Source organism: Pteropus vampyrus, unplaced genomic scaffold, assembly GCF_000151845.1.
Source record: "Pteropus vampyrus isolate Shadow unplaced genomic scaffold, Pvam_2.0 Scaffold102, whole genome shotgun sequence".
Classification (NCBI taxonomy): domain Eukaryota; kingdom Metazoa; phylum Chordata; class Mammalia; order Chiroptera; family Pteropodidae; genus Pteropus; species Pteropus vampyrus.
Genome location: NW_011888883.1, coordinates 4,916,514 through 4,943,739, shown reverse-complemented (window position 1 = coordinate 4,943,739; position 27,226 = coordinate 4,916,514). Strand labels below are relative to the sequence as shown.

Genomic DNA, 27,226 nt, shown 5'->3' with positions numbered 1-27,226 from the left:
TCATTTCAATGAAGTTCTTTCTCCTTTGCTTCCTTCTACAGCAGAATTCATTTTGTTATGAATAGGTAATAGCTACTATACCATTTTTTCTTGATATAAGTTCTTTTTCTTTCTTTGGAGAAGACCTTGGTAGACGATTAGAATATATATTTTTTATATCCAGTTCTCTCTCCTTTTCCTGGAAAAACAAAAAACAAACAAACAAAAAAACCCCAGTACAATTAAGGGTGTGGAATCTCAGTTTAAAACAAAATAAAAATCCTCACTTTGTCAATTGGTATTTTACTTATCAACCTGAGATATACATATTTCAGCTTCCCTTTGTAACTACCAAACTATAGAAAGAACTATCCCTCAGATACTTAGGTTAGGGTAGAGCAACAATTCTCCCTATGAAGTCCAATCTATACTGGTAGTCAAAAAATGAGAGAAAATAAGACAAAATTCATTTTCTACCCATTCCTGACAGGGCTAGTATTGTCCTAAACTGTCTTCCAGGCTTAATCACAGAGAGAAATTAGGCAGCATCTCTCAAATGTAGGTTATGAATTATTAACAAGTTAAAAATTAGACCTTTTTAGAAACACAGTGTTCTTGACCATTTGGGGGCTATATCCTTCTCTGAGAATTAACAGTAAATTCTATTTTAGATAATGCTAAAACACTAAATTTTGCACAAAATTTCAACCCATCAATGACCCCAGGACAGAATTAAGAACATCTGCTTTAACAAAGTTAACTAATTTGAACGCTTCCTCTAAGCACTGTGAAAATAAAGAGCATTATTTAAAATAAATTTAAAAATAATTTGAGAAAGAACACTGGATTTTCCAACCAGGCAATACAGAAAAACTCTAGCTTCTCTATCATTCCTATTAGTGTATTCAATGTGTCACTTTTGACACGAGTTATAGTGATTATATTAACAAACCTTTCTTTGTAAGTACCAAAGATATTAGAATTATGTAAATGACACAGAACCATTTACAAATATGAAAGATAACAGTTATGAAATATAGTTTTCATCTAATATATATTACAAAGAGAATTAATGCAATTTAAAATAAAGCGCTTACCTTTAATTTGTGATATAGTTGTTGTACCTCCTTTTGAAGAACTTTATTTTCATCATGAGCCTCATATGCCCTTTTCCTTTCAGCAAGCAACTGTCGTTGGAAACTGTTAGTACTAAGTTCAAGGTTTTTCGATAGTTCCTATGATATATGCACAAACACGTTTAAAAAATAGTACTTAAAAATAATTTGACAGAAAACATTGCGCTTAGCATCAAAGTGACTTTTTTAGTAGTACTACTGTACAAGACATACAAACCTGACTGGGATTACTATTAACAAACATAAAATAAACTGGGAAATAGACTTACCAACAATTTATGGCAATAAATGCATATATTGAGAAATTAAAAAGGTCTTAACCTAATGTTATACCTCAAAGAACTAGAAAAAGACCAAATTAAGCCCAAAGTTAGCAAAAGGAAGGAAATAATAAAGATCAAAGTGAAAATAAATGAAAGAGACCAGAAAAATAGAAAGTATCAACAAAACTAAGGGCTGGCTCTTTGAAAAGATAAACAAAACTGACAAATCATTAGCTAGACTAAGAAAAATAGATGACTCAAATAAAATGGAAGAGAAATTAAAACTGATTACCATAGAAATTCATAAAACCATGAGACTGTGAACAATAAATTACATAACAGGTGAAATGGATACATTTCTAGAAACACCAAACTACTAAGACTGACTAGGGAAGAAAAAGAAAAACTGAACAGAATAGTAACAAGTAAAGAGATGTAATCAGTAATTGAAAAACTTTCAACATAGAAAATTTCCAGTACCAGTTGGCTTCACTGCAGAATTCTACCAAACTTTTAAAGAATTAACACCAATCCTCTTCAAACCCTTTCAAAATATCGAGGAGGAGGGAACACTTCCGAACTCATTCTACAAAACCAGCATTACCTTGATACCAAAACCAGATAAGGATACCATAAGAAAAATATAGATGTCAAAGTTCTCAACAAAGCATTAGCAAAATGAATTCAAGAACACATAAAAAGAATTATACATGATGACCAAGTGGGATTTCTCTACGGGATGAAAGAATGGTTCAACATATGTGAATCAATAAATGCATCAGTAAAATTAAAGATAAAAGGACGATGTCCAGTCGAGATGGCAGAGTAGGTAAACGCTGTGCTCACCTCCCATAATCACATCAAAATTACAACTAAATTATACAACCATCACTGAGGACCACCTGAAGACTAGCTAAATTGAAGGCCTATAACTAAGAATATAAATAGGTCAGGACAAGAACTGGCAGGAGGGGCAGAAGCACAAATGGGTAGGTCCCGCACCCACACTGTGGCAATTAAGAATCAAGAGGGATATATCAGCTACAGAGGTACCCCATATAAAGTGAAGAGTCTCAGCCTCACGACAGGCTCCATAGTCTGGGGCACCAGTGCCAGGAAGAGAAGTCCCCATAACATCTGGCTGTGTACACCAGTGGGGATTGTATTCAAGTGAGATGAAGGGTTGCTGGCGTCATCTGTGGAGCTAGTTGGGTGGTGTTTTCATGTGGTCTCAATCCAGCCACCTTTGTGTTGAAAGCCCATGCATGAACTCACTTGCTCACAAATTTACTCGCTCTGGGCTCCAGCACAAGGGCAACAGCTAGAAAAGCACCAGGAACATAGAGAAACTGAATTGACCAGCTTCAGGATGAGGACTGGGGGATCAGGGCAGCTCTCTCCAGGGATGGAAGTGCAGTGCAAGTGCCACTGTTCCTTTGTTCAGTGTCTCTCCAAACCCAGCCAGCAGGTGCAGGTGGGAGCCAAATCTGTGCTCTTCATTAATCTGGCTAACACCATTCACTCTGCCCTGGTGATTCTGAGAAACCACCCAACTTATACGCCTGGCCCAAATCTCTCTCCCAGTGGCTTTTCCACACCAGTGGCCTGCCTCAATCATGCTGCAGAATTTCCTAAAATCTACCCAGTATCTACAAAGCCCATACAAGCAGCGTGCCCTGTAGCTCTTGCTAAGTGGTCCCAAGCCCAGCACAGTGGCGACCAGTCTCAACTTACATTGTAACTCCCATAAGGTGGCTCCAGGTCTGACATAAGCTGTATTCAGTGTTGACCTGGAACATAGCTTCAACTGAGCAGCCAAAAGCCCAGCAAAAATAGCAGCTGAATTCAGATCACAGTGATGCCCACCAATGGATCCCAACCCAGCACAAGCAGCAGCCAGCCTTGGTTCACAACACAGCCTCTTGCAAGCACCTCCAAGCCCAGTACATGTGGCAACCAAACACAGATCACTCTGTAGCTCCCATCAGGTGGCCCCAAGCCAGGCGTAAATGGTGGCTGACCTTTGCCTGCAATGAAGCCCTTCCCAGAAAGCTCCAGAACCAATACAAAAGGTGGTTGGATTCAGACCGCAGCAAACCACCACTTAACCAGCTCCATAAATGACACATTCAAAGGGCAGACTTGGCTGGTACCAGAGCCCCACTAAAGTTACTCCCAACTACATGCGGTCAGAACCTGCACAACAGATTGTCCACTGTAGTCACAGCCAGACCTCACAGAAAGTCAGCCTGAAATTCAATTGCATTCACTGACGTGCCATCAGCAATCAAGGCTCAACTACACCAGGAGGGCACACACGACTCACACAAAGAATACCCTAGAAGCACCTGGCTCAGGTAAATGTGGAGACTGTGACATGGGGCCTCAGAGGACACCTTCTACATAAGACCACTCAGCCAAGATTGGGAGACATAAGAGATCTACTTAATACAAACAAACAAACACACAGGGAGGCAGCCAAAATGAGGAGATAAAGAAACATGTCCTAAATGAAAAAAAACAGAAAAAGAAATGAAATGGACACAATCTATCAGATACAAAATTCAAAATACTGGTTATAAGGATGCTCAATAAATTTAGGAGAAGAATAGATGAACTTAGAACTTCAATAAATAAAAACCATTAAAAAAAGTCAGAAATGAAGAATACAAGAACTGATATTAGAGGAAATTGACAGTAGATTAAAGTGGAAGATTAAATCAGTAATCTGAAAGACATGTTAGTGGAAAATATCCCATTGAAACAGCAAAAAGAAAAAAGAATTTAAAGAATTTTAAAAAATGAGGATAGTTTAAGGGATCTCTGAAACAACATTAAGTGTACCAACATTTGGATCCTAGGAGTATCAGAAGGAGAAGAGAGAGAGAGAGAGAGCGCGCGCGCAAGGGATTGAAAACGTATTTGAAAAAGTGATGGAAAACTTTCCTAACCTGGTAAAGGACATAGACATACAAGTCCAGTAAATGCAGAGTCCCAAACGAGATGAACCCAAAGAGGTGCACACTAAGACACATCATAATTAAAATGCCAAAGGTTAAAGACAGAGATAAAATATTAAAAGTTAACAAGAGAAAAGCAGTTAGTTACCTACAAGGGAGTCCCATAAGACTATCAGCAGATTTTTCTTGGGTCCTCTCTCTTTCCTGATGAGTCTGGTCAGAAGGGATTAACACAACCAAGATTACTCAGACCAACAAAACTATAATTTAGAATTGAAGGAGAGACGAGGAGTTTTTCAGACAAGAAAAAGCTGAAGGAGCTCACCACCACTAAACCAGTATTACAAGATATGTTAAAGGGATTTCCTTAAGTAGAATAGAGACCAAAAATATGAATCAAAATATAGGAAAGAAAAAAATTCTCACTGACAAAAGCTAAGAGTAAAAGCAGTAAGTCAACCAATTATAAAGTTAGTATAAAAGTTAAAAGGCAAACATAGGAAGATCATGTGTAATTACAACAATAAGTTAATACACACAAAAGAAGTAAAAAGTAATGGCAAAAACAAATGTGGAGAGGGTGAGTAAAAACTGTAGTGATTTTAGAATGTATTCAAACTTAAGTAACCATAAACTTACTGCTATAAACATAGCTTAGCATATATGAAGCAACTGGTAACCACAAATCGAAAATCTGCAAGAGATATGCAAGAAATAAAGAGACCAGAATCAAAACATGACACTACAAAGAGTCATCAGCACACAAGAGAATAGAGCAAGTGACTAAGAATGAAACAGAGAATACAAAAACAACTAGATGATAATCATTTTAAAAGTGGCAAAAAATACATACCAATCACAAATTTCTTTCAATGTAAATGGACTAAATGCTCCAATCAAAAAGCAACATTTGGCTTAATATATAAAAACACAAGACTTGTACATATGCTGTCTACAAGAGACCTACCTGAGATTGAAAGACACACACAGACTGAAAGTAAAGAAATGAAAATATATATTTCACGCATATGAAAACCAAACAAAAGCTGAGGTAGCAAACTCATATTAGACAAAAAAGACCTTATAATGCCTATAGCGAGACAAAGAAGTGCATTTCATAATGATAAAGGGATCAATCCACGAGAGGCTATAACTCTAGTAAACATCTACACATCCAACGTAGGAGCACTTAAGTATAAAAAACAGACATTGCCAGATGTAAAAGGAGTTTGAAAAAATAATCATAGTAGAGGACTTTAACACACCATTGATATCAATGGATAGATCCAGACATAAAATCACCAAGAAACAGTGGCCTTAAATGACACATTAAACCATCTGGACTTAATTGATATTTTTAGGACATTTCACCCAAAAGCAACAAAATATACATTCTTTTCAAGTGCACATGGAACATTTTACAGGACAGACCACACGTTAGGCCACAAAACAAGTCTCAATATTTAAGAAGATTGAAATCATCTCAAGCATGTTCTCCAATCACAATGATTTGAAACTAGAAATCAATTATAAGAAGAAAACTGAAAAACAAGAACTCATGGAAGCTAAGCAACATCCTAATAAAAAATGAATGGGCTAACATAACAAAAAGATCAAAGAAGAAATCAAAAGATATGTTAAGGCAATTGAAAATGAAAATACAGTGACCTAAAATCTAGGGGATACTGCCAAAGCAGTTCTAAGAGGGAAATACACAGCAATACAGCCTACCTCAAGAAACAAGAAAAATCTCGAATAACCAAACCTTACACACAAAGAAACTAGAAAATGATGAACAACCCAAAGTGAGTATAAGGAAAATATAATAAAAGTCAGAGTAAAGATAAATGAAAGAGTATAAAAAAAAAAAAAGAAAGAAAAAAGTATAGACAAGGTCAATGAAACCAAAAGCTCATTCTTTCAAAAGATAAACACATTTGATAAGTCTTTAGCCAGACTCATCAGGAGAGAGAGGACCCAAGAAAATAAAATCAGAAATGAAAGTGACAACTGATACCACAGAAATACAAAAGATTATAAGGAAATAATAAGAAACAATTATCTGCCAACAAACTGTACAACCTAGAAGAAATAAATTCCTACAACCATACAATCTTCCAAAGCTGAATCAGAAGGAAAGAGAAAATCTGAACAGATAACTACAAATGAAATAGAACCAGTAATCAAAAAACTCCCAACAAAAGCCCTGTACCAGATCAGACAGCTTCACAGAAGAATTTTAACAAACGTTCAAAGAAAAATTAATATCCATCTCTCTCAAACTCTTCCAAAAAACTGAAGAGGGAAGGCTCCTAACCTCATTTTCTGAGGCCAGCAGTATCCTGATACAAAAACCAGAAAAGACTCTACCAAAAAAAAAAAAAAAAAAAGTATATGCCAATGTCTCTGATGAACATAGATGCAAAAATCCTCAACAGAATATTAACAAACCGAATTCAGCAACAGATTAAAAAGATCACACAACTAGAGCAAGTGGGATTTATTCCTGGAATGCAAGGTTGATTCAATATCCTCAAATCAATTAAGGTGATATGTCGTATAAACAAAATGAAGGTTAAAAATCATATGATTATATCAACAGATGAAGAAAAAGCATTTGACAAAATCCAACATCCATTTATGATAAACACTCTTAACCATATATTAAAAACACACCATGTATTAAAAACACCTAATTAATACATTGCAAAAAGCTAATTTATAGTTCTAATTATTCCTTGCTCAGAAAGCTCTCGGAGTAGGCATTATTCTCATACTTTTCTCCTACCTGTGCTTTCCAAACTACCAGTCAATTCTAAGCAACAATAAGCCCTGACTCAGGGCTTTTGTTTGATACATATATATAGCAGGTGGTATCTATATAACAAGTTCTCTGTGTAACAGGTATGAGGTAGCTCTCTTTCCCTCTCTCTTTCAAGAAAAAAAAATATTTTAAAAACATCTCCTGTATTTTAGACTAGTAACTCAACAATCTTCTACTGACCTCTCATGTCGCTTTTTATTTTGGGGACTATGGGTACATCCTACCTCAAAAGATGTCTTCACAAATGTTCAAAGAAATATTGTTCAACAGAGTATCATTCATGTGGCATTTCTCAAACAATGGCTCCAAAATGTCAGTTTTATAACACTACAGCTATTATAGTTTCATTTTCAATTTAGAGAAATGATCAGATAATCGAATAGTATATTTCTCCAAAATGACTATGATCCATGGAACTAAACATTCATCCATTAACACGTGGCCCATTAATGTAGTTTTTTGCACTCTGCTCTTAAATATACAATCTCAAATTTTTCCTAATCTCTTAGATATACTAAAAAAAGTTCTCATTTCCAAGTAAATCCTGAACTGCAATAAGAAGTCTTAATAGAACATATTAAATATCCAATGAAAAACAAAACAAAACAGCACAATTAGAAGTGTAGGAATTTTACCTTAATTCTTCTCTCGGTGTCATCTAATTTTAACTCTGCTGCAACCAGTTTCTTTGCCAAATCATCTCGTTCAGGAAGGTGTCTAGCTTCGGAGATCTTTTTCAGCTTCTGCAAGGAAAATTTTGTCCTAAATAGTTCACCTTCTGTATCTTTCACCCTTTTCTCAGTTGCCCGTTCTTTCTCTTGAGATTTTCTTAAGCGTTCTTTGAGTGCTGTAATCTCATTGTTATGACGAACAATGAGTTGTGAGATTTCATTTTCTGTATCTTCAAACTTATTCAGGGCTTTCTCCTGTCTGTATTGAAGCCTTTTCAAAGCCTTATTTTCTTTTAGCAGCTCAGCTAACTTGACCTGGAGTTCAGTTACTTCATTCTGCAATTCATTGATTTTTAGCAGTCTTGCAGAAAGAACTCGTTTTGTAACAAGATCGATATCTTTCCGAGGTGGCTCCCTATTGAGGCTCTGGGAGCGAAATCCCACTCGGACTCCCTTTCTGTTTGGTGGACCCTTAGGACTTGGTTTCCTAGGGGCTAAAAAAGAAACAGTAATAATGTAAAGTGAAAGCTGTACCAAATGTAGTATTATTTTTAATCCTAATACAAGTGGATCCACAACATTCTTATTTTGTTCCTTAACATGTAATTTTACAATATTTTGTTAAATAACAGATTTTAATTAAAGCTCTTAATGTAATGTTTTTATTAAGAAACGTTTGGAATTTTTAAAAGAGGTCAATAATATATGATATACCAATAGTTTATAGGAAATTATTTTACCTTGCTTTAAGAGATGGCAGTATCAGGCTTTAAAATTTTTAACTTTATAGTAAGATGGCAAATCAGAATTCAAACATGGACATCATCAGCATTAACATGGTGCCTACTAAACACTGGACAAAACATTGTATTATTCAAGTTATTTGTAACAAAATATTTGGGATTATTATTTAAAATGTGGAAATACATGTTTAATTAGACCTCTTTATTTTCAGAAACAAGATGACATGTTGTACAGTGAGAAGATTTGGGTCAGGGACTCATATTTACCACTTAATAACTCCTTGGGCCATTCAACGAAACCTTTGCAGGTCTATTGTCTTCACATACAGAATGAGGATAATGCCACTTATACAATTAGGTTGTTGTGAAGATTAAATAAAGTCTGATGTAAAACAAAGCTCCCCACAAACATTCTGTCAGTAATAAGAAGTTAATCCCATTTATAAGTGATTGAAAATGGAAAATACTTTGGTACAGATGTGATTCTAAATGTTTTCTCAGGGGCATTCTGTTTAGTGATGGTCATATCGAAAAAAATCTGACATAATTTGAAAACAAGATGAAAACTAAATGCTACATCCTAAAATATATAAGGATATGAAATCCTTAAAGTGTACATATCAGGTCAACATTTCACAAAAATTCAGAATGCAATTTTTACTAAAAGTTCAGTAAACTTAGGCCTCAATATAAGAACGCCTGCCCTTTAGAAGAGGATTCTGGATGTCTGCCACAGAGAATAATAAACTGTAATCTCCAAGGTGGCTGCAGTTTTTTCAAGAAGGAAATGTATTCCAGAGTAAAAAACAAATAAATAAATAACTAGAAAAACCCAACCTTTCCTTACCATCTCTCCAGCCATGAATACCCTGATTCTATTATGTAAATGAGCAAAGAATAACAAACAGTACTTACAATTTAACATTATAAAGTCTCATTAAAAAGATGGAAGATTATAAAGATTATATAGAAGGTGTTTTGAATGTATACCGATTTAGGATTCCAGCTCTATAAATGCTTCAAAACATCAATAATAAAATAAATGAGGGAATATTGACTTGCAACTCTGAAACTACGGCTAGCCAATACAGTAGTCACTAGCCTCATGTGGCTACTGAGAAATCTAAAGTATGGGTAGTCCAAATAGTTATGCCATAGCTGTGAAATAAACACTGGAATTTAAACACTTCAAAAAACAAACAAAAAAGAATGCAGAATATCCCTACACGATGTTTTATATTCCCTATATTTTAAAAATATTTTGGATATGGTGGGCTAAATAAAATATATTATTAAAATGAATTTCGCCTGTTTCTTTTCCTAATGTGGTTACCAGATAATGTAAACTACACATGTGGCTTGCATTTGTGATCTGCATTATATTTCCAATGGGCAGCAATGCTCCAATTTTAATTTGGAGAGTCCATCATTTCAATTTTCTTTCTCAACATACCGAGTTAACAGTGTTTTGGTATCTATATAAAATACATACTGAGCTCTTAGAATGACAGAAACTCTTTACATAAAATAATTATACATATGTAAAGATGAATGTTAATAATTCCAAATCTCTGATTTTTATGTACAAAGTTACATTACTCAAACAAAATGTCCTATAAAAAGAAACTTGTTTTATTTGAAAAATTAAAGCCTATATAAGAATCAGGATAAATTTTCCCCCTAATATTTTACTTCAGCTATTCAGACATAAAGGGCTTCCACAACCAGCTTTTTGATATCCTAAAAATCTGAATGTTAACTTTTAGCATCTTCTATTTATATAACTACAAACTGATTAATAATAGTACACCTAACCTGAACTGAAAAATATTTCCCAGCTTTCATCTACCTTTTTTTCATTTTTAAAACTATCAAAATGAAACATAGTGCTAATAGGAGAGAGAAGGAAGATAATTTGATTGTTGTGCATGTCATTCTTCATTTGTTCCTTAAGTCATCACCAAAAATATGGTGAGAAAATATTGCTTTTTTTCTTTAGGAGTTAAATATACAGCTCATTTAAAAAACATGTATTAAATATAAACTATGTATCTACCAAAAACTCAAGATGTTTATATTACTGATAAAATAAGAAATATGTAATATGCAATCATGTATAACCTAAAAAAATAGAATATGTAATATACAAACATGCATAACCTAAACATGCATAACCTAAACTATTATTAAATTTTATCTTTATACATGTAACTTCTGATAGAGTACCATTTTTAAAAATAAAATGATGAAAATAAAAAGGAAGAATATGCTATTAAACATGCAAACTGCAAATTCAAGTGTTCACAATGCTGTTTTAATTACATTCGTTCCTTTCTTAGTTTAGTCTACAATGGTGATTGCAACTTAAACCAAGGGACATTAACTTGGTGTTTAAGGAAAGGTATCAGTTTGGTGCTGTTACTTGGTCTAAGGTAGATAAATTACCACCGATTTTACTGCAGAAGACAATGCAAAACATAAAACTGTACAAGTAGTATTGAAGACAATAACTGAAACATTTCTGGTGATGCTGGGACTGTTTTTCATAGCTTTTTCTCAATATCTTCTCAAATAAGATAAGGCTTAAGGAGTTCTGACTCCTTAATTGGGCAGCCTCCAAAACTGCTTCTGGGGAAGGAGTGAAAATTAAAGTATTCCTTCCAGTAATTCCCTAGGTATGCAAATTATTTCTTGGGAATAAATAGGCATATTCCAAGGTTCAACCCTAAGGTCTGTTTGTTCTTAATTATGTAGCAAAAGTTTAATATCAGATCATGCTCTCAACCACAAAATCAAAACAAGAGGCCTACAGTGGGACAGATCTGGAGGAAGAGACCAAAAAACCTGCAGCATTGTATTTGCAAAAAAAAAAAAAAGGAAAAGAAAGAAAAAAGAAAGAGCGAGATCCAACTGTTAGCAGTACTGATACCCCTGGGAAGCTAGATCAGGGGTCCATAAAAAGGTTGCTTTCCAAAGGAACGTATATTCTTATGGATTTCCTAAAACAAATATTATTTTTCAAAGTAAAAATTCATGTAAGTAAATTTGATTATACTCCTGTTTAAATCTTTTCAATGGCTAATTATTCTCCCACAGAAACAATCAATATTATCAGTATTGGATTCAAATTGTTTTATAACCTGGCTCCCATTTTCCTTTTCAGATTCCAATTTTACAATTCCCTGCCTTGCAATCTAAACTCTCACCATTCTAAGCTACTGCTAACTGTGCTGCATGTATTAACACATACTGTAATTACCTCATTTACCATAGTCTATTTTTCCATGGTGTACTTGTACTTACACATATTTTGTTACTAAGTAGTACATCGGGGTTTTCTTGACCAGAGATTTATTAAGATGAAGAAGAGATTTCTAGAATATTATCTAGTCAAATATGTATTAATACCTAGTTCCAGAATAGTGACATGTAATAAGGAAAATTATTTTTAATTATTAATCTTGTTTCCATTTATAACACAGTTTAATAGAAAACAGACTGGTAGTCTCAAGTCCCAAATTATATTCCTAGGTTTAATTTGAACTTTGGCAGTAAGCACTGTTACCTAGGGGAAGTAATTTCACTGAATCTAAAAAATAAAAAAAAAAGAAAAAGAAAAGCCACTTAACCATTTTATATCGAAGGCTTTCACTACTTTTTAAAAATGAAGACAAAGAAAGGTACAAAAGTTTTGATGTTTGTTTGTTTTGCCTTTACAGTACCTCACAAATCCTAAAGCATTTATTTAGGAGGAAAACAAACTGAGAAGCCTTAATTATGGTTCTTTTTTCTGTTTATACTATAACTGACTATAACAAAGGATAATAATGCCATAAGCAATTTACATAAATTTATAAAAATATATCCCCTTGAGAATGTAAACCAGCCTATTTACATATAACAATATACATACTAATAGAAGAGTTTCATTCATGCAAGCTTTCCTTAAGCACTCGAAATCAATCTTCTAGGTCTACTGGGCTCTTTCAAAGAATGCTTACCTTGGTGATGCACTTGGCTATCTGAAATTTGTTTTTTAGAATTTTTTCCCTTAATACTTGTAGGTGAAGAGGGATTGACCAGCGATGACCGGCCAGAAGACTGTGGTGTAGTTCCAAAATCAGATGAACAATAACAGTAATGGTGTTTGCCTGCCTTACTTTCTTGGTCAGTATCTGGACTTCTTTCTCTTTCCCCCATGGTTTTCAAAAATAGTCTCTATTCACATAATTTCACAGAATTCTTTTTTTTCCAGAAAAATCTATGACAAGCCTGAAGTCTTTAGATCCTGGTGATAATATTCATGTCTGTGCAATTTGTTTCTCTATGTGTCTGTAGTCCACAATTCACATTAGCAACCAGAAGATATACTTTTTCCCCCTACAATTAAGGAAGAGGGAGGGAAACTCATGATATTTCTTGAAATAGAGATCTACAGTTTATTACAATGAAAGATACTAGAAGCAAAATAATATACTACTTATTTTTAAATGAGACTATAATTCATCTATATTTTCAGTTATTTACATATTTGGAGAACAGACAGATTGTCATAGCCAAGATAGAGAACATGTAAAGTACCTGACATATAATTGCTTCTGAATAAATATTAATTGAATTTGACTCCCTTGAATCTTAAGATTTATAATAAATACAAATGTTGATTTTAATAGGTGAGTAATGATCAAATAACCAGTTATTTTCTTTTTTTGGGAGGTAGAGGTGAGTAAAGAACAAGTCTGCTAATAAGAACAAAGAAAACATCCAAAAGTGACTACATAAAAATGTAAAACTAAAGTATGTAAAAAATAATCAAATTAAAACACTTGATGAAAAACATTTGCAACATGACAGAAAAATTCTTGCCACCTTTAGCACATAAATATAAACTTCATACTACCCCATATGAAAAACAGGAGGACAAAAGTTAAATGGACAAAATACATGTGAAGACCCATAGCAGGCAATACAAATGATAAACACATAAAAATATTCAACTTAGATACCATTTTTAAACTTATTAAATTATCAAAGATTTTTTCAAAACAACACTCCATGCCACCAGAATGGCTGTCAAGAAAAGATACACAGAATTTTTGAAAAAAAAGTTGGCAAGAACAACTTTAATTATGCTTTTAACCTTTGATTCAGTAATTCCATTCCTGGATATCAAGAAAATAATCTAAAATAGGGTAAAAGTTATGTGCAAATGTTTAATGCAGTACAATTAAAAAACAAAAAGGAAGGAACCTAACTATCTAACCATTGTAGAATAATTAAAATTACTGTTAAAATCAATACAGCATATCATGCAACTGTTAGAAATGTTGACAAAACATCTGTTAACAAAGAAAATGTTTATACTCTTATGGCAAAGAAAAAATTCAAACTGGTGTATACAATAGGATATCAACAACACATATTCATTGAAAGGAGTAGTCTTCCTGTGTGAAGACTCAGGAACTGAAAAAAAATTGCAAAGCAAGGAATATGTATACTCCAAAATACATATGTGTCTGTCTGAGTGTCTGTCTGAGCAACATGAATTTTAGGTGATTTTATCTCTAATATATTTTTGTTTTCTAATAAAATTGAATTACTTTTATAATTAGACTAATTTTTTTAATATTTAGAAGAAACAAAAAGCTAATGAAATTAGTGTCAAAAATATAGTAGTTCTAGTAATATATGAAAAAAGACATATACAAGACAGCACTAATATTATTCATTGCAGCACTACTGTGGTGGTAAAGGACTACAACAATCAAAATGACCATCAATAAAAACTGGCTACATATACCTAAACATCTATATAATAAATACGGTACTATGAAGCTATTAAAGGAATGAGGACTATCTCTGTATGCTCTCTGCAGTCTCGAATGATCTTCGGACCGTATAAAGAAAAAGATGAAGAAAAGCATGTATTGTATACTACCATTTATCAAATAGAGAGAATTATAAATATATGCATATAATTTTATGGAAATGTTCTATAATCTGTGCTGTCCAATACAGTAAGTAGCTGGGTACATGTAGCTATTGAACACTTGAAATGTGGCAAGCGACGAAGAACTAATTTAATTTTATTGAATTTTAATTAAAATTTTAAAAGCCACATGTACTGGTGGTTAGCTGATTGAAGAATACAGCTGTGGGGGAAGGGAGGAAACAGAATTTAGGGGCAGGGATTACAGCTACAGCTAGACTTCTTTGTCTATTAATTTTTGTAGACTTTGGAAATTATAATTTTTAGAAATTAGATTTTTAAAACTCAATTACTGTAAATCAAAAGGAAATGAAACAAATCATTTTAACTACAGATACAGTTGGTGGCAAAACCACAAAGATTAACCAGTTCAGACTTTAAAACACAATGATTTGACTTTATATCCCTAGTGAGATATATCCTGACAAAAAAATAAGTGCAAAGTTGTTTGTAAACATGTGAAGAAACAAATATAAACTAATATGAATTTTAAAACTTTGTAGTCTGAAGTAGGAGTATAAGTATGAATTTATGATGGATTTTATATTTTTCAAAAAACTACTTCCTAGCTGTCCACTGAAAAGTCATAGAACCAAAGAACAAACCAATTGCGATGAACATTCCTAGCACATAGATGTAGTTTCTAAATACCATTTACCTTTAAAAGAAACTAGAGCTCCTCATAAAATATCTTATTCTATATCTGAGGAAGAATCATACAAGATGAAATGAAGAATCTAGAAATTTGGTTACACTAGAAAGTAGGGAAACTATCAGACACTAGATAGATGTCAAAAGGGCTCAGGAACCAACTTGAAGGAGCTCCTATTAGCCAAAGATGCAATGGTTTCACTATTGATAAGAACTGTTATTGGCAAAGAATCAAAACACATCACATATGTTTAAATCCATAAGGCCATATGACATTTTAAAAAACTAATTTGTCACCTTTGGAAGATGCTAGGGATCCAACTAATTCACATTAAAATTGATATAATAAAGAGAAAAAAATCAAACATGCATCTTGCCTCTACTATTACCAGCTATATCTCAAAATAATAAAATAGTAACTAAGGGGAAGTATTTCTTTACAGAATTATTCTAGCTAATAAATAAAAAGGGAAATATTAGAATGATAGAATTAGAATATTGCCATTTTGTAGCCACTAATGAAATAATGAAGCTAGACAATGATCACTAATGGCTAGTAACACCAGAGAATAGAAACAAGCAGACACTGTGTGCCTCTAGATAGGACACAACAATACCTCTAAAGTAATCTGCTCCATCTATAAGAAAAATTAAATCTGATTCTGATCAAATAGCCAAAATGTAAATGACAATTTACAGAAAATACAGGAGACAGATGTACATGAAAGCAATTAATAAAATCCAGACTGTGGCAAATTCTATTAAGACAAACTGGTTTCTTTAACACATAAACTGCAAGCAGAAAAAGAGATGGGGGTGTATCTATATATTAAGAAAGTCTTAAGGAAAACAAACAATTATAATCCATGAACTTTATTTCAATCCTGTTGCAAACAAATTATGAAAAAGAACATTATAAGATAATCAAGAAAATTTAAACACAATAGATAATTATGTTAAGGAATCACAATCACTTTAGGTGAGGTAATAATATTGTGGTTATTTGAAAAAGGAATCCTAATCTTTTCAAGATATATGTTGAGATATTTCTGGATAAAATTAAATAATGTCTGATGTTTGCTCCAAAACAACCCAGGGGAAGTAGGTAAAGGTAGAGATGAAAGAAATGACTGGCTATGATAATAGTTTGTTGACTGGAGTGACAGAGATGGTAATATCTCTACTTCTGCATTTGTTAAAAATTTTCCTTAGTAAATAAGATTTTCTAAAAAGTTAAGCAAACAGACTTAGAACTTAGATTTTACTTCCTGGTGTATTAGTGCCTGTCAATTAGCTATTAGATCTGAAATCAGCACTTCCAAGGACAAGCACTAATGTTTAAAAAATATGTAATATCAGCCTGCAGTCATAAAAGAAAATATTTACATATTTAAAAAACTGTCTAGAAAAAAAAGGATGATGAATTAGAGCAGTTAAGTGGCTCTACCACTTATTATTAGCTGTGTAAATCTGGAGAAGTCACCTAACTTCTCAATCTGAATTTGAATTTCAATTTTCTCAACTGTAAAATGGGAAAAATAGTAACTTCCTTAGAGAATTGTTGTGATTAAAAGGGAGAATTCAATCACTACTACACAATAAGTACTCAGTAAATATTAACAATTATATTTACAATTTAAATTTACAAGATGCTCAGTAAATTCTGATTAACGTTCTCTGTCAAAGACTTTCAGTTTTAATTCCAATAATTAAAAGTTGATTATATGGTATATATGAGGATTATTTGATTTATATGCACATAGCATGAGTAGCTCAACCATCTAAGTCAGAGATGCCACCTAACTTTTCATGGCAAGGGATAAGATTCCACATAACATAACCTGCCACTCATCTCTTACACATCAGCATTCTTCCCGCTCTCCAAATATATACATATAGCTAAAAAAAAAAAAAGAAAAGAAAAGCAAATATCCACTTCCTCATTATCCCCATTATCCCAATTCTCCTCTCCAGGACAACTATTTTAATGACTTACACTTTTATGCTTACGTATTTCTTGAATTAGCAATTTTAGGCTATGAAAGATGAGGATTTAATTCACACTTCATTTTAAATGGTTACAACATGCAACTACATGTCGGCTATGCAAGATTTTTTCCTTAGAATTCCTAATCGTCCTTCTTTTCTAATTGAAAGGAAAAAACATCCTTCTTATCACTGATATCTCCAGCTTCTTAAATCATTCTATCTGAAAACTAAAATCCATTCCATTCTTCCTCTTAAAGACATTTTTCTTGGAGGACAATGATTTTCTATTCTAACTTAAACCAATTACTTTCTAGATCTGTTGCACCACTGTCATTCTCGAATTACTTTTATTGTACTCCTGTGTTAATCGACCATTTCTAGTAGCCCACACCATGTCTTTATTAGTTTTCGTTTTACTAGCCCATATTTTCAAGCACCTTCTTAAGAGTATATGGGTTAGGAGATAAATGTTCTGAGTCCTTCCTTGCATGTCTGAGAATGTTTTTATTTTGCCCTCATATCTGATAGTTTTCATAGGTTCCAAATTTTAAGTCATTTTCTCCCAAAACTTTGAAGACACTGCACTGCTCCAATGTCTTCTAAACCCTGAGAGATGCTTGTAATATAGTATAGTCATTCTTTTACACATTTTTTTTGAGCTCTCACTATGTAGTAGTAATGAGAACAAAAAGTCCCTGCCTAATGAGCATATACTTTAGTTATGCTCATTAGATTCTCATTCTTTTATGGGTTATCTTTTTTTCTACTCCCTAGGAACTTTTAGATTTTCCCTCCTATTACACCGAAATTTCACAATAATGTGTGCAGGTGTGGGTATTTTTTCATTGATTGTGCTGCCCCTATCACTCCTTCTTCCTTTTTATTCTGGAAACTTGTATCTTAAGCACCAGAAACGTTATGTAACTTTTTTGATAACTGACTGTTTACTCTTTTTGAAACTTCTACTGGTCAAACAATAGAGCTGCTTTGTCTTTTTATTCTATTTTCAAAGAGATTTATTCAATCTAAACCAACCAAGTTTTCTTTTTAATTTGTGCAAACATCTTAAATTTCCAAGAACTTGTTCTTGTTCTGCTTTTTAAAAATAATTATTTTGTTCTTGTTTTACTGAGGCAATATATTTTCATTTCTCTGAAAGCACAAAACATTCTGTTTGTTTTAAAGTCTCTTTTGATCCAGGAATTCTCTCTATTTCACATGGTGACAGTTTTCCTGTTTATCTTATGCTTTTTATTTATATACTGCTGGTTTTATATCTTTGAAGGTAGTTTTTGGTTGTCTATTAATACTTAAGAAAGAAAAAGGAAGAATGAAAGGAAGCCATGTACATGTGAGTAGGGCTTGCTAACAGGTACACTCTAGTTTAGGATGAACAGCAGAGAATCAGCCATTATACAGGGACTCCCTAAAAGCTTGAAGAGGGATTATCTCCAGAAACAAATGTCCACTACAGCCACTCTCTTTAGTTTTGTCTTTGTTCTTATTTCCAGAAGAAATTACCTCTGTATGTATGATGGGAACAGGAGGAAGGAGTGAAGAACAGGAAGTATTAATTACACTGTCACTGTACATGGATTTAGGTAGGAAAGGAGGCAAAACCATGTCATTTTATATAGTTTTTCAATTATTCTTCTTTCCTTTTTTCAATCATCTTTTTTTCTTTGACTTTTTAAATCCCAAGATTCTCTGAGATTCTGATAGATATTCTGTTGGACACATCAGAATCTCTTTGCTGCAGTTCTCTCCTGAATATTTTAGGACACAGTCTTCTCTCTGTTCTAATCTGTTTCAACCATCATTACTATTTGTCTCTTTCAGAAATGTATTGTAATCACTCATCTACTGAGAGTACTTTATCATTCCTTCAATGTTATAAGTTTACTTTTTTTATTTAATATTATTTTAATGTTTCCAAGGAGAGAGAAACTATTATGGTCAGATCTACATCTTTAACAGCAAGTATGTTATTTTTAAGCCAATTATTCCTAAAATATTATTTGTACCCTTTTAAGACAACTTGATATAAGCAATTATTCTTCCAAAGTCCATGAAATACTATTCAATTCATGAACCCACTAGGTCAAATTACTGATAACAAAATTACTGATAACAGATGCCATTTTAGACAATGGGGAAATCAAGATGAGCAAGAACACACTATGAGTTGTTTTAGGGTAGGGTCTGGTTTCTCCACCAAAGAGAAACAAGAAATACAATCACAATAAATTATGTATGTATCCTTTATATAGTCCCTAAAAATATTACTAATTACATGCATGTATCCTTTATATATTCCCTAAAAATATTACTAATTACATGAGAACACTTCCTTAATAGTGATAACAAATTCAAGAATAGCCCCCAAAACACAAGAGAATATTTTATCTTTGCCAAACTTCTGATTATTTAAGATCTATTAAATAAATAAGGCATCTTATTTATTAAATAAATAACCTACATATACTTGTATCATGCTGTATTGTTACAATTCTTCACGACAACAAACAGGTATTCCTTAGAAAATACAGCAACTCAAAGATCTAAGCCTTCCTAAAGAGTAGAAATTTAGACACCTGTGAAAAGTCACTTTAAAAAACTTAGTCCTTAGTCCTTATAGAAAACATTGTTGCTGGGCTGACAAAGCTGTCAGAAAAACAGTTTAAACAAGCTAACAGGCAAACAAAAGGAAAAAAAAAAAGGACATAAAATATGAAATATAAGAACAAAAGAAGAAATGGATCAAGATGAGGTAAGGCAACTATTAGAATGACAACTGATAACTATTTTTCTTATAAAGTATAAACAAATAAAAACAAAGTACTATACCTTAATGAGATTGCATAATAATTTACACTGGAAGGACCCTGGGGGAATCAATCCTCTCTTCGCATAGATTAGGGAAACTAGGGCTCAGAAAAGCAAAGTAACTTAACCAATATCACAATTTATCAAAGATCACAGAGCTAAAGTTAGTACAATCTGAAACGGACTACAAGTTTTCTAACTCTTGTTATCTATTGTTGATATTTTGATATCAACAATCAGGTGAAAACTACTTCATCTCTGAAGCTACCTCCATTTGCATTTATCACATACTGTTGCTCTCCCCCTGCTAAAACTGAAGAAGCATTTCTGCTCCTTTTTAGAGCTAAACCTTTCACCTGTCTTCTTTCCCATGCCTTCTCTCCATCTCAAGGGACTGTGTTCCTGCAATTGTGACCTCTCTATAGGATCATTCTTATCAACAAAGAGGCTTTAGTACAGTTGTTGCTTGATTCTATGTCCTATTGCATTTACAACACAATTCCTCTACTCCAATTTTCCAATAAAACTTTTTTGAAGAATAATCTATAATCTAGAATATTATCTCTTCTTCTCCAACCATTTTCTTCTGAATCCACACTAGTCAGGTTTTCATCCCCACCATTCCACTGAAATACCTTTCGTTAAAATAGAAAATGACTTTTATCATGACTAGGTTTTATTTGTCCCTGACCTTTCAGCAGCTTTTGACAAAACTAACCATTCCTTCCTTCCTAAAACATTCTTTTCTTACTTAGCTTCTACGGCCATCTGCTTTCCTGGTCTCCTTACTACCTCACTGACTGTCTCTTCTCAGTATCCTTTGTTGAATCCTCTTCCTGATCTCTAAATGTTGGAATACACAAAGTACCTCATATTGGCCCTCTTTTATCTACACTCTTTCCTTAGGTGATGTCAGCTAGACTTCTTTTGCCCGGACTTCCAGATTCATATATCCAGCTTCCTATCTGACGATTCCATATGGGTATCTAAAAATCATTTCAAACTTACATGTCCAAAACCAAAATCATGATCCATCTCCTTTTTACTCCCACTCTTTCTTATTTTTCTGATCTCATTAAACAGCACCTCCCTCTGCTAAATTACTCATGTTGCAAATCTAAGAATTATTCTAGATTATTTCTTAAGCTCACATCCCACATCCAAACTATCTGTAAAATCAGATGGTTTGATCTCCAAAATATATTACATACCCACTGCTACTGCCCTAGCCCAAACCATGATCTTTTTCTCACTAGAACTCCTGCAAAAGCCTCCTGACACATCCTTAATTCCCCAGAGAAAGCTACTTGACAAAATTGGCATTGCTCTCCTGCTTAATACCCATCAATGGCTTTCCATAGCCTTCATATTCCTTAGCCACATCTGAAAACTCCTGCAAGATCAAGGCCTTCTACCTACTTCTTCATCCTTATTTCATGTAATTTGTCCCCTCATCTACTTTTATAGCCTAAGTGGCCTTCTTTGTGCCAACAACATACCAAGCTTGTTGCCAAATCAGACTTTGCACTTGCTGCATTCTTTACCTAGAAGGCTCTTTCCGTAGGACTTCACAAAGATGAGTCCCCTTCTTTTCATCCCGTTCTTAACACAAATGCCACCTTCTCAAAGACGGCTCACCTGGCAATTCTATAAAAGTGAGCCCAGTGTTAGTGTTCTATTTCCTTCACAGACCTTGTTACTATTGAAATAAACTTACACTTACTGTCTTCTACTAAATGTAAGACCTATGAGAACAGAAATCTTTTCTGTCTAGTTTACCACAGTAACCACAACACCATTTATTAATTTTGGAAAAATAAATTATTATTCTGTAATGCTATTCCAAATAAAATATTAATTTTTTTTGTTCTATAAAATTTGCCTTTCTGGTTTAAAGGAAATGTTAAATCTTCCCTCTTTAACTGCACAAGACTTACTTAAATCTCTAAAATTCCTAAGATAAATGTTAGCAAATCAAAAAATTTTACTTAGAGCCATGAGCATCATAAAGTTGGAATATTCTCACTGTCTTAACTATAAATAACTGAGATGAGCTAATAGGGCTTCAGACAAAATAAATTTCACCTGTAGTTACAACAGTAATTTCTACTTGATTAATATAAACTAATATAAACTAATCACAAATAGTTCTCCAGTTAATTTAATTCTGTGTGACCAAGAATGAATTAGTTGAGTTGTTCATCTGTTTCCTTTATCTATACAGGGGTAACATGATAAAAGCAAAAAATAAAAACTATAAGTCTTGCCCAATTTCAATTCCTAAGAATTGTTTATTTTCTAAAAATGGCCAGGAGTGCTCTTATGGCAATGCTAGAAAACTTATCAAATCTCATGCTTGTCATTTTTCATCCAAAAACAAACTTTCTTTCTAAAAAAAAAAAAATACAATAGCATAGGTCACACATAATGCATCAGAAAAAAGATTGCCGCAAGCTCCTTCAGTACCAAAATGCCTCCTTTATATCCAGTTTCCAGTGAATCAGAAAGTAAATCTAAGCTATAGTCCACTGTATATGGAATATCATAATGATCATCTGATTTGTGTCACTTTTAGAAAAGTTCTTAGTTTCAAGGGTAAAAAAATGTATCAAATCAAAGAACTGTTAATTTCTACTTATTTCTCTGTGTTCAGCTTCTTTGTATAAAACACTGCTAGCTGGTTAGCTCTGCTGCCTGTAAGAGTTCACACAACAGGCACCTAGATGAGTTAAATAAACATAAAATAAGAGAGAAAGGAATAAGTAGATCACTCTTCTCAGAAAAATAAATAACTGAAGATGAGATAAAGGTAAAAACAACATTGTTTCGTACAAAAAAACTGCAACTGCTTCGTACAAAAGAAAAAAGAATTAGAAACAAAACCAAGGTTTTCCACTTCTCTATTTATATGTTCCAGGATGGTCCTAAGAATTTCCTTATCTTACATTGATTTACACAGTTACTTACTCTTGTTTAAAAATCAAACTATGTTTAGACTTCAAGTATGGTTTCCTGGACTCTAGATCAGAGTACAGTAAACGCTAGACTAAAATTTAAGGTATAATCAGCTTCTCTTCAACAGCATTTAGAAACAATGAGTCAAATTAAAGCATCTTAACTACAGTACATATTCCCAAATGAAAATATCACAGACTATTTATTTATTCATAAGGAATTTACTGAACACCTACTAAGTGCTAGGCACTGAACAATAGATGAAGCTGAAGATAAAAAAATAAGCAAGACACAAGTGATCCCTTACTATTAAGAAACTCCAAGCCAAGAAGAGAAGGATAACACAAGTACTAATGATAAAAGGAAATAAAGGAGGCTAAGTAAACTTGAAACTAAGATTAGAGGAAAGACAGGAGTTTGGAAAGGTTTCTAGAGGCAATAATGCCTAAATTGAGTCTTTAGGTATTAGCAGAGGTTAAGCACAAATATAATCTGGGTTGTGTGTTTGTATTTTGGCGGGGAGGGGTGGTAGATGAGGTTAGTAAAAGAAGAGAGTTAGTGAGTGAAGACCCTATTTCAGTAAGAGGAAGCTGTGCATAAGTAAAAGCATGAGATAAATGTGGCATTATCACTAAACTGCAAATAGTTTACAACTGTGCTATTCAATGCAGTGGCTACTGAGCACCTGAAATATAGCTAGTCAGAATTGAGATATGCTGTAAGTGTAAAATACACATGGATTTTAAAAATGTAGTACATAAAAATGAACATGAAATCTCTAAAATAATATATTTTTTAAATATTCATTATATGTTGAAATACCATTTTAGATATCTTGGGTAAAATAAAATATTAAAATTAATTTCATCTGTATTTTCTTGCATGGCAATTGAAAAAATCTTTAATTATGTATATGGTGGACAATGATAATTTAGAATGACTGCATTGGCTTGAGGTGGTGGGTAGTGATAAAGTAATAATAAGTCAGGTGGGATTAAATGGAAGAAACCATTACAAGAAGGATCTTTATGTCATATTGAGAAGTTGGCTGGAAACAAAGAATCTTCAGTAGAAATAAAATGATCAGATAGGACATTTACAAAGATCCATTTCCAACCCAATAATTGGAGGGCAAAAAGTCTGAAAGAAGATGACCAGCTGATCTTTAAATCAAGTGGCAAATAAATAACAGTGGTTTGAACTAAAGTAGGGTAACTAGAGATATACAGGTCAGAATCAATCAGAAATGTTTATCAAGTAATATAAACTGGATTTGGTGATGGATTAAATGTGGCATATGAGAGAAGAACCTAAATGAGTTCCAAAGTTTGGGGCTTGCCAAGTTGGGTGAATATGGTACCTATCATTCAATAGGATAGCCTTGGTGGTGATGGGTCAATATCAGGCAAATTGAGTTTAGGATGCCTGTAGCAAATTTATGTGGAATTACAAAAATCAGCTATACAAATTTGGAGCTAACTCAAGAGTTTCAGACAGAGATTTAAAAAAAAAAAAAAAAAGGGTGCATTAGTAAAATATATATGGTGGAAGCCAAAACTACCAAAAGCCTGGGGGTGAACTCAGCCAAGAAAAGAACACAGAGTAAAGAGAAGGCATTAAACTGAATTATGAGAAAACACAATAATTAAATGGCAGGCAGAGGAGGAGGATTCCACAAAGTAGATGAATAATGATGGGCAGGAGAAAGAAGAATGAGGAGAGGGGCTAGCATCTTTATCACAATGGACTTTTACTGTGTCTTACAGAATTACAGTTGTGTGATTGTTTAACAGAAGAGACGTGTCTCTGACAAAAGAAGAAATCTCTTTTCCAAAGTCACCACTTACTTTTTGATATTTGAAATAACACTTTGCTGAGAAACGAACTATTATTTCCTATTATGTATTTGGATAAACATACGAGTCAACATGCGACAAACCAAAGTGAAACATGTAGAATAATAGTAATATAAAATTCAAACGTGAACTACAACTTGAAAAAATATAGATTAAAATAACCATGGTAAAGAAAGAAGAAAATAGAAAATAAATCTTTAGAACTGTGCCATTTTTTCAGTTTTACTGTTGTTTAAATGCATGTAAGCTCCTTCTCGCAAAACAAAAATTCATTTAAATGATGACTTTTAATCCCGAAGAGATATCTAATCCAAGTTCTTAACCTGAAGATAAAGGATGGCCATAAACATGTATGTGCCCAACCGTATTTTCCTAAGGAAGAGAGTCAAACTTTCTTCAGCCCTTTAAAGGGAGGGTCTAAGACAAAAAAAGGTTTAAGGAAAATGCATTCCAATGCAGCCAATCAAATAGATTACACAAACCAAATCCCAATAACATATCCACTTGAACAAAACCATCCAATTTTTTTTATCCCTTTTACCAAAGTATAGGTATGAACATCTCAAAACAATCCCCACAATATCAACTATTCCCATTCCCAAATGGAAAAAAAGAATGACGCTAGTAGTTGGTTACGAGCCAGTAATTTACTTATTGATGTTAGTAATTTGTCCAATACTAAAAAGTGAGTAAGAGGGATTTAAACACAGGTGAACTGTGCTCTTCACCACTGTTAAACACTGTCACTTGGTCTTCCCAAATAAAACACCAAGGATCTAAGCACCCACTCCAATTCATCTACGCCAAGGCACATTTTTTTTGCCAACTCTTTCCTCCTCTCATCCCTGAGAGCTGTGTAAAAAGTTCCTGTCCACTCCTAACAGTCTTTCCACTCTAACCAGTCTTAACCTATTTATTGTCCCTGAGCTATCCTCAGAGCCTCCTTCTCTTCCTTGGCCGTCCCCGCTTTCCCATCTTCAGTCTCCACAGGCCTCTAGGGTTTTCTAATAAAGCCTAAGCCCTTCTTTAGATCCTTCTGCAACGAGCTCCCTTCCGTCTCTTCCAGATCCTAATAACCGACCCTTCTCTAACTCCTCCTAACTTCCCAGTCCAGCACCTGATGGTCAACCTTCCCTCCTCCCGCCCTCTCCTAGCTGCAGGCTCTTACTTCCCCAGGACTTCCTTCTTTCTCCTCGCGTCCCCAAATCCTCTCCCATTCTTAATCCTTTCACTCTCCGCACTCTGCTTCCACAACTCTACTCGCACGCCCACCCCCATCCACCAACGCCGCAACGCCAACTCCACCACTTCCAGTCCGTCATACCTCGTACCCCCGCCCCCAACTCCCCAGTCTCTACACCCACCCTCAACCCGCCCGGCTCCTCCTCAGAGCCGACGCGGCGTCCCGCCTCCTTGCCTTCTCTCCGTGTACTAATCTCCCGGCCGGGGCGTCCGCGTCTGGCCTCTAAACCGTAGGTGCCTGGCTCCTGCGGAAGCTGTGCAGGCTGCGGGGCGGGCGCCGTGGTCGCCGGGATGCGGGAAGTTTGAACACTGCCCTGGGGTAGGGGCGGGGACTGCAGCTCCAGGGTGGCAGCTGCGCGGCGACCTCGGCTCCAGGGTAACGAAGGCGGAGGCCCAGACTCCACTGCGAGACCGCCGCAGCCAATGATGCCCGTCCCGATTTCCCATTGGCTTCTGCCGCCAGATGGCCCTTTCTATTGGTTTCGGTGGGATTAGAAGGCGGGACTATGAGTACAGGAGAAGGCAGCCATTGGTTGACCGCTCCAGCTGTAGCGGCGACCAAGAGTAGGGAAGTCTTTATCGCCGAAACTCAGGGAGGCTCGCCCGGCCATTTAAACTGCAGAGTGAAGCGAGATCGCAGGTGGTCCTGGGCCTCGGGTGGTGGGAGGAGGAGGACGAGCGCACGGAGGGGAAAGGGGGGCTCGTGAATTACAGAAATTGGCAACTGAGTAATTGAACACGTTAAAAATTGTCTCGAATCTCTTTTGGTAATAAATTTTAAATTAGAAAAAATAAAGAAATACGAAGCTAGCTACTTTTCGTTCTTAGCCCCGAAATTGCTGAATTTCAAGATGTGGAATTAGTATACTAATGCTCCCGCCTCGAGACCCCGGCCTTCGTCAGTCACGAACTGAGGATTGGGCCTGAAAGTGATTTTAGGTTTCGGAACAAATTTGGAGTAGAATGACATTTGAAACATTTGCACACAGAATTTTAAAAGGAAATGTCTGTGGTGCATTAACATATCGAGAGCTGTTGTATGAAATATTTTCCCCTTTAAAAAAAACTGACAGTGCATTACACGGCATTAATTGCAGGAGGCAGAGAAGATAAAAAAAAAAAAAGTGAAGGTTATTTTAAGC

General features: G+C 34.3%; 1 protein-coding gene across 2 annotated transcripts in view; it reads right to left on the bottom strand.

Annotated features, from left to right (window-relative positions):
* Positions 1-26,457, bottom strand: part of LCA5 (LCA5, lebercilin) — a 33,886-nt gene extending 7,429 nt beyond the window's left edge. The window contains exons 1-5 of one of the 2 annotated variants that reach the window (XM_011364906.2): positions 26,260-26,457; positions 12,578-12,956; positions 7,798-8,327; positions 1,077-1,214; positions 82-178 (exon numbers count right to left, since the gene is read on the bottom strand). In XM_011364906.2, the coding sequence (XP_011363208.1) occupies positions 82-178; positions 1,077-1,214; positions 7,798-8,327; positions 12,578-12,776 (964 nt within the window). In that variant the 5' untranslated portion in view covers positions 12,777-12,956; positions 26,260-26,457. Of the gene's footprint in view, positions 1-81; positions 179-1,076; positions 1,215-7,797; positions 8,328-12,577; positions 12,957-20,052; positions 20,143-26,259 lie in introns of those variants that run through there. The other variant, XM_011364907.2, reaches the window with a different exon arrangement.
* Between the last annotated feature and the right edge of the window lie 769 nt (positions 26,458-27,226).